The sequence below is a fragment of the Drosophila serrata genome, unplaced genomic scaffold (genome assembly GCF_035046125.1).
Source record: "Drosophila serrata isolate PLE 108 unplaced genomic scaffold, ASM3504612v1 contig_240, whole genome shotgun sequence".
Classification (NCBI taxonomy): domain Eukaryota; kingdom Metazoa; phylum Arthropoda; class Insecta; order Diptera; family Drosophilidae; genus Drosophila; species Drosophila serrata.
The window spans coordinates 1,922,012-1,932,840 of record NW_028257138.1 but is presented as its reverse complement, the minus strand read 5'-3'; the positions used below and the strand labels follow the sequence as shown (position 1 = coordinate 1,932,840).

The following is a 10,829-nucleotide window of genomic DNA, read 5'->3' as shown; positions in this document are numbered from 1 at the left end:
GATTTATATTAACAAACATATTAATAAATACCAAACTATTGTTATTCTTATATTTTAATAATAATTAAGAAACAGAAAAGTATTTTGGTTAATCTTTCGTTACGCATTAAACATTTATTACACTAGACTCTGCTAGTTTGTGATCGAGCAAACATTATTGAAAATTTTGCTTAACCAAAAACATATTAAAAATCTTAAAAATAACACCGATAGCACAACAATTCACTTTGTGATCTAAAAATATATCACAATCAATAAGCCCTGATTCAACAGCATTAGAAAGAAACGCACAAGAAAACGTACACTAAATCTTAGAAAATTCTCCTCATTAGACTTTCTAATTTACAAAATATTTAAGAATATTATTTTTATAAAAGGCATGGAAAACCTTAACAGCTTAAAATTAAATTTCTCTCCCTCTTCCTACAATCGCTTTTTGCTGTCATTCAACTTATCAGCGGCTCCTCCCCCGCTTAGCCACCACTTGTGCGCCCTTCGGACCATTTTCCAGGGCAGCCAGATGGTGAGGAAGGCGCCCAGTAACAGGCATCCGAGGATGTCGAGCAGGAGGTACTGGTGCAGGGGCAGGAAGGCGCCCTGCGACTTGAGGTGCCTTGCGCCTCGATGCCGGATTATGTACTCGATCCAGAAGGTGGCCTCCTTCAGCGGATGTATGGGATTATCGCGGAAGCGCTGGGACACCTCCAGTGCACTCCTCTTATACTGCGGATCGCTGATCAGCGCCTCGATATTCCGCACCAGGCCGTCGGTGGTGAGTTTGGAGAAGACCAGGGACCGGGCATAGCCCTCGCGCACTGATTTAATGGAGTTCCTGTGCTGATCCCCGTACAGGGGGATGCACAGCATCGGCACGCCCCAGTAGATGCCCTCCTGGGTGCCAAAGATGCCGCCGTGGGTGATGAAGAGCTTAACGTTCGGGTGCGCCAGTATGTCGTTCTGGGGCATCCACTTCCGGATCATCACGTTCGGGGGCAGATCACTGATCGAATCGTTCTCGAACTTCCAGATCACCTGCTGCTTCAGCTGGCCAAAGGCCTTGAGGATCAGAGACGTTTTCTCTGGCGGCAGGTCGGTGCTTTTCACGTACGACCCCAGGCTGAAGTAGACCACACCGTTGGTGGCCTTGTCCAGGAAGCTCTGCAGATCGGCAGGCAGCTTCTTGGCCGGCTGGATGTGTGCCCCGCCCACATCGATGAGGCCGGGCATACTGGGCCTAGGCAGATCCACGCTCCGATGGGCATTGATCAACACCAGAGAGATGTTGCGCTCCAGATCATGGACATGGGGCAAGGGGCCTTCATAGAAAAGTTCTTATATATCTGGGGACATCTAAGATGTGAAGGACTCACCTTTTATGGCCCCACCGAAATACTTCTCCGCCATTTCCTGCATTTTGGGCAGATAGAACCAACGCCGCATCACCGCATCGTATAGGGAGAGGTAAGCATTGTAGGCCCTCTGGCTGAAGGTCATGCGATCCGTGTGGGATAACAGGAGGTGAGGAATCACAGACCAGGGGGTGAGGATGCCCATGGCATGATCGATGTTGTCCGCGTAGCCCATGGTGCCAATGGTGACCACCGGACAGTTGAACTTCTTGCCGAACATGAGGAAGGCCTCGTGGAAGAACTGCTCCAGAATGACCAGATCATAGTGATCATCCTGGCTCTCGATAAGCTTCTTGACTCCAGGATCCCGAAGAGCATGCTCCGTGGTCAGCATTCCCACGGTCCACCACATTTCAAGGTTATTGAAATCGCTGACAAAGTTCATGCTAAAGATGTTCTTCTTGGGAACTAAGGAGGGAAGGGAACAATTAAATAATAATTAAGTTAGAAAGATTATACACTCACAATGCTTGGGTATATCGAAGGAGGGATTGATGATGATTTCCGTGAGATTCTCATGAGGCTGCTTGGTGGGATGGTTGTTCACACTGGTCACCTGGTGTCCCTGACGCAAGAGATCCCGCTGAAAGTGCTCCAGCCAGAGCCAGTGACTGGGTGCCGGGAAGGGGCCCATGAACAGTATCCGAGAGGCAGAGCCACAAGTGGACAGACCCAGCAGCAGCAGGCACATCAATTGCAGCTGCTTCATCTCCATCTGTGTGTACATTCGAAATCAACAAATGTGACAATTAAAAGCCTCAATTAAATTGTCTGAGTCGTCGGGGAGACGGGGCAAAAGTCGGGTTATTAGCGTCAGATTGGCATTAGCCGCAGTTTATGTTCGCTGTTTGATTTCTCCATTTGCATAAAGCGAAGTGCGATTGCAATGAGTGCTCAGTTATTAATGGCAAGAGTTCTTGTTCAGAGGAAAAGGAAGGCGCATAATTGATTAAATTCAACACCCTCCATGTCCAGATTGATCTTTGCTTGGCATAAATAAATATTTAAATTATAGTTGCATTAATTTGAAAATCATATTGCGATCGGATTTTCTTCGCATTAATGCCACAAGTGTTTTTTTTTGCGGAACACACCTTTAAAGACTCTGATTGAAGCTGATTGAAATGCAGCCAGGTAATTTCATCATTTTAATTCGCAATTAATATTAAATACTTTAAACTAGACGGCATTCTTGTCTACGCGCCATATAAAGTTGATACCTCCCACTGTCTTAATGTTTATTAACTTTATAAAGCTTATTTAGCTTTTAAAGATTATATTTTGTATGCTATTCTCATGCTCTAATCAGATTTCTTATCGCTGCCTGAAATGGGTCGCCCTTCTGAGATTATTTTATTTAATTTGGCCACGAGTCAAGTGCCATTTAAACAAGAAAGAATCTAACTTCGGGAAGGCAACGATTATATACACTTACAGTTTGCAAATATTTTATAGGATCAAATCGATCATAACTAAAATTTTAATAAATATTTATCAAATTTGTATGACACTTTTAGCGAAAAATCAAACTTTAAAAAACTCATAACTATGTTAAAAATGCATTAATTTCAATTCGGAAACCATTCCTATATTTATTTTTGTTAGTTTAACAAATCTGCACACTCAATTCAAAATTTAAAAAAATTTAATTTTTGGCCAACTTTTGACAATTTTAATGATGTAACACCTTATAAAATTTTCAAAATTTTGAAAAAATTTAATTTTTGTCGGACATAGCTAGATCGATTCAGCTTTTGATCCTGATCAAGAATATATATGTTTTATCGGGTCGGAAATGATTCCTTCACTGCGTTTTAAGCTTCTGAATAGAATAATGGTACCCTGCAAGGGTATAATTACACCCGTGCGTATACGTAATTTTTTGGGACTATAAATGCTTGCTCCCAAAAAGGGAGCTTACTTCGGCACTCCGAAGTTTTTAAACCGTTGCCATTTTATCGGACATAGCCAGATCGACTAAGCTATCGATGCTGATCAAGAATATATATATATATATAGGAATATAGGGTCGGAAACGCCTCCTTCCCTGCGTTGGATGCTTTTGACCAATAGTATGTACTACCCTGCATGGGTATAAAAAGGCAAATGGGGATTAAAATATGTTTATTTATAGTTAAAAAGAAATTTATTAACAAAAGTAGAAAAGGCTTTCAAGTTTAAGGCTAAATTTAAATACCCTTTGGTTATTTATATATAGAGTCGCTTATCGCTGTATCATTAAACTTGAAGAAAGTAATTCAAGGTCTTCCCCGATACGGTTCGCTTTTATTACCTCATTTAATATAATTAAATACGAACAGGGTAGCGTCTGCCTTGTACAATTTCACTTGGATTTCCTTATTACTTTTAAAGATCTATATAGACAGCTAACTGAAATATAAATAAAACTTGCTACTGGTTGTCATTGAGGCATGCTGATAAATCGCATGTGGAAGTAATTTTGTCATTGCAGTTCGCATTTCGCATTGTAATTCTCTTTCTCTCTCTATTTCTCTCGTGTAGTTTACTGTTATAATTAAATAATTTATTATTATTACAGCTGCTTACACTGAAAATAATTTGGTTCAGCAAACTTGTGTGGGGTTTGGGGCCAAGGTTGCTGCTGTTTAATCATAATTGTTTTGTAATTTGTTTAAAGCCCACCGCAGCTAATTGTTAATCTTGTCGCCATTAACAATATTTTATTACATTGGCTTCAAGTGTTGGGAAATTCGGTGAATGTTGTAAAGATTTGAGATTTAATTTTGTAATTAAACTAGTGTTTGAAGTCAAAAGGAAAAGTAAAAGTCACTTGGTGAATGTGAAAGTAAGAGATTGCGCAACTAATGCTCTTTTATTTTATTTTAATTTTTTCCAAAACAAATTTGAACCAGTTTATGTTACAAAAAAAAAATGTATTTGCAATTGTAATGTTTACAGCCATAAAAACTTGTTGAGCTTTTGTATTTTAAATATATAATGGTCGCAATTACACTTGTATAAATAAATAACTTAAAGGTTTGTATTGTTTTAAGAAGATGAATTGAAGATTTTATTTAGTTAAATACGGGTCTGAATATGTTTAAATATATAAACAAAACCAGGCACTAAAAACAATTTATTTTGAATTTGTATAAAATGAAACATACAAGCATATCTTGTCTTATAAGTATTTTTTATGTGAAAATCTCAGGTTTATCTGAAACATGTTTATTTTTCATCCGCTTGAAGAAAAGACTTTCTTAATGACTTAAATCACCTTTAAATTTGTGAGTTAACAGAGCTCTTGTCGCGTTTATTATTTTATACGTTTCTTATTTATCTCTTTTATTAATTTGCACTTGTGTTTACTTGCTGTTCAGTCCAGAATAATTAGCACATTTGAAATGGAATTAAAAATTCGAATTTAAAGTCAAGTTCAGCGCGAAACGCGACCGCTGAGCACCAAAGTGCACTTATCACTGAAACTCGGAAAGTCGAACCACGAACACCTCAACTTAATCAGCGTTGGCCGCCGTCGACGTCGCGGTCTCCGTCTCCGGTTCAGTCTCAGTCAACAGATACTCACATAAATCCCCGAGAAATGCTTAGATGTATCTGTATCCGTTGGATGTGCGCGTGTTGAACCAGCCCTGGCTGGCAGATATACATACTCATTGTTTGCCTCCTCCTTAATCTCATTGTTTGACTGTCTCGCTCGTGGCTGTGATAATTACAATATTGTTACAATTGATTGCAAGTGTTGCCAAATAATTGTTAGCTGTCTTCTCTCACTCTGTCTGCTTCGAATCCCCGTATGATCCGCGATTCACGTGTCAATCTGGAAAGATTAGCAATTGGAGAAATACTATATATGGCGACGTAGAATTGGCCAATGAACTTTTCAGATCTGAGATCATAAATCAATTAAAAGCTTGAGTTTTGGCAACAAACAACATGAATCAGCTAAAATAGATATTTTTCTTATCAGCAAAATGTGACTAACCTGGAAATTGTTATTAATAAAAACAAACAATGAAGTGTAGCAACATTTTTATTTAAAAAAAACAAAGAACATTAATTGGGCAAACCAAATAATATAAATGTTAATTCAAATGGGAATCATCTTTTCGCAGAAAAATTCGTTTCAGGATCTTACTAATTCACGAAGTTCTCTCTCTGAACAAAAATTATCTGTGGAATTTCCACTGCAATTGTTAATATTTCCTTTTTACCCAGAAATAAGACAATGACCCTTTCATATTGCATAAGGTTAGGAACAAAAACGTGTTTGAATATTACAAAAGGGAATCTTAAACCGACATTTTATTGGGCTTGGGAATTACTTTCCGTATAACAAGTAAATAAGTATTACATATTATACTCTGTTCATTCACCTTAAGGGGAGAGCGTTCGGTCAAGTTCACTTGCCCGACAGGCCAACACATTCTCAAATAAGAATTAATGTTTGTTTACATTAAACACATTTGGGAAGTTAAAAAATAAAAAAAGAAATCCAACTGAAAACCAAAAGAAATCCAAAAAAAGTGACCTTAAAAGGGAACACACACAAGATGCCGAAACATTTCATTGAAAATTGGCACGCTTCATTGAAGCGAAGCACCAAAACCGGGAACCGCACAGTCCGTGGAAAATCTTTGAGAAAAAAAGAGAACGAGAGGCGTGGCAAGGGCGTGGGCGTTCTGCCCAAGCTGGCGACGATGATGGACGACCATGCCCTGGGTAGGAACGGCACTTTTGAAGCCAACAACGAAGATCGTCAGAGTAGGCCACCGGAAAAATGTTCATTCATAAAAGATTGTGGACATGCCACAGTGGCAGCAAGTTGTCTGTAACAAAAAAATAAAGAAAAAAACAGTATTAAAACAATGGAAAATTATAGGAATACTATCACATTTAATAAAATTTTTATATTGCATATTAGTTTAGTATTAGTTGTCGATCCGATAGATGTTGAAGGGACCCAAAAGATCAGAATCCTGGCCCCCTGGAAGCCAAGTCTGTGCAGGCTGACTGGCAGCATCCCGGCACCTCTGCAGAATCCTTGGCTTTACATTTCTTTTCATTATTGGAGGCAACAGCTCAAGCACTTTTCGATTGCCGAACTTCGTAAAATGGCTCACCTTCATTGCCAACAATAATTTCGGCATAATTACGACTGAAAAAGGAAACATAGAAAAATGATACATTATTCCAAATCAAAGAAGTGCACTCACACTTCATGCTTGAGGCGGACAATTTCCGTCTCCAACGCGGAATTCCGGTGCTCCAACTCAGACCGCAGGCAAGAAAACCTTTCAACTCGCTCCTGAAGCAGCTTGATGGTGTGCTCCTGGCTTAACCACTTCTTCTGTTCCTCTTTTAGGGTTTCGGCAAAGTATTTTAACTGTTCGTCTCTTGCAGCCAGCTCCTGGGTCACCTGTGACCATTTTAAGGATAACATCAGGCGGCTTTATTAATAATTTAAGTTCGGCAAACCTGAATAAATAGCATATCCTTCTTCGCTAGTTCTTCCCTCAAATCCTGCTCTTTTTGTTCTATATCCTGTAGGTTTTTCAGCAAATCTTGGCTGCTCTGGAGCTGCCCCTTCAAATTGGACACATCCTGGCGCAGCTGAGCTGCTGCCTCAGCACTTTGCTGCAGCTCTCTGAGCAAAGGGAGGATTATGCCGGGAATAAAGTAAGTTCTATTACACTCACTTTATTTTTACCAAAGCTGCTTCATGCTGGTTTTGCAGGATGTCGATGGTATTTTGCGATTGCTCGAAGTCATTCTGTAATATTTCTTTTGTATCGAAATGCTTTTGCTATTTGGGGTTGTGCTAGAGCTCCTGCTGCATCCTTACCTCCTCCTCGCTGATCCGAACTTCGGCATGCACAGTGGTCTCCTCCAGCTGCTCCTGTAAGGTGACTATAGTCTCTTCAGCGAGCTCAAGATCCTTCTCCAGCTTTTGGATCCTTTCTTCCAGCTCGGTCCGCCACTGTTGTTCGCTTTCGAGCTGTTCCTGGAGCTCAGCTCCAACTTTGATATTCTTTGCATTGGTCATCTCCAAACTCGTTAGAATTCTATCGAAGCTACAGGAAAATAAGAAAATTAAAGGCAGGTCTCAGCTCGATCCCGGTTTGCTTGGCAAGTTGACGAACCTTTCTTTTTTGGCAATGTGGGCGGAACGGATCTCGGACAGCTGAAGGGCCTGCTCGGAGGCCAGTTTCTCGCTCTGCTCTAGCTTGCTCTGCAGTAAACCAATTGTCAGGTCTCGACTGGCCAGCTCTTTGTCCCGGCTGGCCAGCTCGGCGGCAATATGGGCCTCGAGGACCAGATTCTGTTCGATAACAATGGCTTGGTGACGGAAGTCGGTGGAGCCTGATTCAGTTGAGCTTGATTGTGACCCAGTTACATCTAGCTCGGGGGAGTCTTGAGGGGTTTCCGGATTCAGTTGAGACCCGACACTGGCACGTCGGTCGGAACAAGAGCTGGGCGCTTGCTCACCCGAGAGACGGAGTCTAGTGGCGTTGCTGAGCTGAAGAATGTTATTTGTGACTTGGAAGGACACATCCCTTCCTTCGATTTCTACTCACCCTAGTGACATGCTCCAGGGCGTGAGGCATGGGTCCACGTGCGGCCCTCAATATTGAAGTTCTAGTCTCTTAAAACCGTAAGTCAGTCGGTTAAATTCTCATCTTGAAACCATTTAAGGCATTAAACTCACCGCGTACAGCATACATTGTTAGTTTAGGAAATAAAAAATATTGACGCGTATATGTAAGATATGAAGTTATGAATTTGGATACAATGCGTTCTTCTTGAAAAAATATTTAAAAGTAAATTTTAAACGCGTTCACGAAAATGTTAATTTCATAGAGTGTTAGAGTAGCACTGAAATAATGAATAGAATAACTTTAGAGATGCAAATCAGAGGCCACTCTGATCGGGGGTCTTTCTTTAAGGCAAAAAAAAACTTCTTTTATCCTTAAATATATAAAAAATAAGAGATTCTGAATAATATTTTTTAGCAAGATCGACACTATGATTCACAGTGAAGCATTTACGAGGTGCAAACGACAAATTGCCCTAAACCCCAAAGCCCATATAAGCTACATAGCTTCTGGATCAATGAAACAATAAGCCAAGCCCCAAAAAATATAGACAAAAATGGTAGTGAAACACAAGAGAACCATGTATTTGTTTGTTTGCGCCAATTTAATGTTTACTTTGCACTTCAGTTCCATAGCCCAAATTAGGGTAAATCAAACAGATACAGATACAGATACGCAGAGCAGCGAGACCTTTTGTATCCCATGGGTCTAATGAAATAGATTCTCCGTCTATCAATCAATTAAGTGAACGTGCGCTTTTCCCAGGCGCGTTTTAGATAAAGATACCATTGAACAAAAAGTAGATAAAATAAAAGAACCAAACCCAATGATCAGGGGCGGGCTTGAAGGGATTATATATCCAACTTATCGTTGGATAATTTAAATATAATAAATACTCCCCTTCTTGGGCTTAATAATAACATACACAAATGATTTTATTATTATTTTGAAAAACTAATTTCTATGAAAAAGAGTAAGAAAAATCCCTCCGAGAATTGTTTACCAATCCGCCCCTGCAAAACGATGACACTGACAATTTCCCAGGAACTATTGGCCTTTCAATGCGATCGTGTTGCGTTGCGTGGAGCAATTAAAAACATTTTCACCCAAATAGCAAACGATGCGCATGATTAGTCAACGAATTTGAGATCCGAACCCGCATCGGGAAATATCAGCGGGGACTCGGACTCGTCGTCTGGGCAGAGAATCTCATGTTTTGGCAGCTGTCAATGTGTCAATATTAATTTAATATGTCGAAAGCAGAATTCAGCACAATTTAAAATTGAGCTATAAAAGCCGACACACGAAGACTACTGATGGGGTACTCTAGGGGTTGGAAACGTCACAGAACTCAAGTGGGGTTGACCGTTCTCCTTCTCCAGAAACCACTATCTGTTGTACTTCCTAAACAATTTGTTAAGGGGCAAATTACATGGTCTTCGCCCTTACAAACTCCAAGTTCATCAACTTAACCTTAACACAAACTACCTAAACGACACGCCCTCCAAGTGATTCACTGCCCTGAGAAACTCCCCCAATATTTACCAGGAATTTGTGGAATCTTTTTTCTTGATAGGCAAACACAACCATAAAAACTGTTGAAGCGTAAAAGGATGTTCCAGTAATTGTCGATGGTACTCAACGTTTCCTTTAGAGATAGCAGCTATGTGTCTTATGAGGGCATTATATTTCTTAGGTGCTCAAGGGGTTCCGGAAATGCAAATTAAGAGGATTAAGTTTAAATAAAAGAATTATAATTATATACTTGGAATACTGTTAAATAGAACATTCTTATAACAAAACTAGTTATAGGAACTTAGGATCATAATCCCCCTATGATATTGGGAATTTAAGGGTACAAAGTTTACCCCTGGAGGGTTGCTTTTTATCTCTATAAGTAAAGATATAAACAGCAAATAAATACAACTAAACATGATAAAGATAGTCACTTGAAATAAACATATGTGTGACCTGCTCTGGCTCTCGAATTTCGAAACATATTTTGTACATCCTGGGATTGAGGACTTTATCGCCGATTTGCTTTCAGAATGTTTTTTTGGATTTTGGGCCATGCTCATTTCATTTTTTCGATTGTGGTGGCTCCTCATCAGCTCCCTGGTGCAATTAGTAAAAGTGCAGTTTTATGTGTTTATTTTTACATATGCCACAGCTGTGTGGCCTAACCTACATATATGCACGCAGTGAGCACTCGGCACTCCTCCGAAAACACTTTTCCGGAACACAAATTGTGCGTGATATGAAGTCGTTGCTGTCGTCGTTATCGTGAACAGGAACAGAGACCGAAACAGCCCCTAAGGGTTCCTTTTTCTAACCGATGCAGTTGTACTTCAGCCTTGAAAAGGGGTGTGTAATCGAAGGCACAGACACACACGGGGGTATACACTGGAATCCCATCAATTGTAGAATTAAATTACAAATATATATATCTAATAATATCCAATCATAATATAGTACGATCAAATTTAAATATATTATTAATCTTTAATGTCAATAAGAAATGGAATAAACTTATATTAAATTAATATAATTTTAAATAAATGTTATAGACATATATTTTTCTTTCTGTGCCTTTACTCCCGCCCATTTTACTCTGACTTTTTCTAGGTGTTTTCTGTGTGATTTTTGTGCATTTAATTTATTAATGAGTTAACCGCGGCGAATTCCTCATTTCGTTGCCTCTGATTTATGTGGCATCTGCTGTCAGTGATGGCATTCACGGAGGTCGATCAGAGTGCCTTGGGTGCGGGTCCTTCCATGGTGTAAAGGGGTTCATTAGCACGCCAGAAAGGATATTTACACAACA

General features: G+C 39.8%; 2 protein-coding genes across 8 annotated transcripts; both read right to left on the bottom strand.

Moving 5' to 3' along the window:
- Positions 1 to 82: 82 nt before the first annotated feature.
- On the bottom strand, positions 83 to 4,993 carry Ugt301D1 (UDP-glycosyltransferase family 301 member D1). Of its 2 annotated transcripts, none has more exons than XM_020945142.2 (4): positions 4,669 to 4,993; positions 1,875 to 2,124; positions 1,371 to 1,817; positions 83 to 1,316 (listed from the first exon to the last, which is right to left on the bottom strand). In XM_020945142.2, the coding sequence occupies exons 2-4, from the start codon at positions 2,122 to 2,124 to the stop codon at positions 424 to 426; spliced, it is 1,590 nt and encodes a 529-aa protein (XP_020800801.1). In that variant the 5' UTR covers positions 4,669 to 4,993; the 3' UTR covers positions 83 to 423. The 2 variants fall into 2 exon arrangements, with proteins under 2 accessions (XP_020800801.1, XP_086686550.1); XM_086830424.1 differs by lacking the exon at positions 4,669 to 4,993 and adding an exon at positions 3,978 to 4,185.
- Positions 4,994 to 6,285: 1,292 nt separating this feature from the next.
- Positions 6,286 to 8,315, bottom strand: LOC110178164 (uncharacterized). Of its 6 annotated transcripts, none has more exons than XM_020945198.2 (8): positions 8,119 to 8,314; positions 7,988 to 8,055; positions 7,553 to 7,912; positions 7,255 to 7,483; positions 7,109 to 7,182; positions 6,888 to 7,056; positions 6,626 to 6,828; positions 6,286 to 6,567 (listed from the first exon to the last, which is right to left on the bottom strand). In XM_020945198.2, exons 2-8 carry the CDS (start codon positions 7,996 to 7,998, stop codon positions 6,492 to 6,494), a joined length of 1,122 nt encoding a protein of 373 aa, XP_020800857.2. In that variant the 5' UTR covers positions 7,999 to 8,055; positions 8,119 to 8,314; the 3' UTR covers positions 6,286 to 6,491. The 6 variants fall into 6 exon arrangements, with proteins under 6 accessions (XP_020800857.2, XP_086686548.1, XP_086686547.1 ...); XM_086830422.1 differs by having other exon boundaries at positions 7,988 to 8,048; XM_086830421.1 differs by having other exon boundaries at positions 7,553 to 7,924; positions 8,119 to 8,313.
- Between the last annotated feature and the right edge of the window lie 2,514 nt (positions 8,316 to 10,829).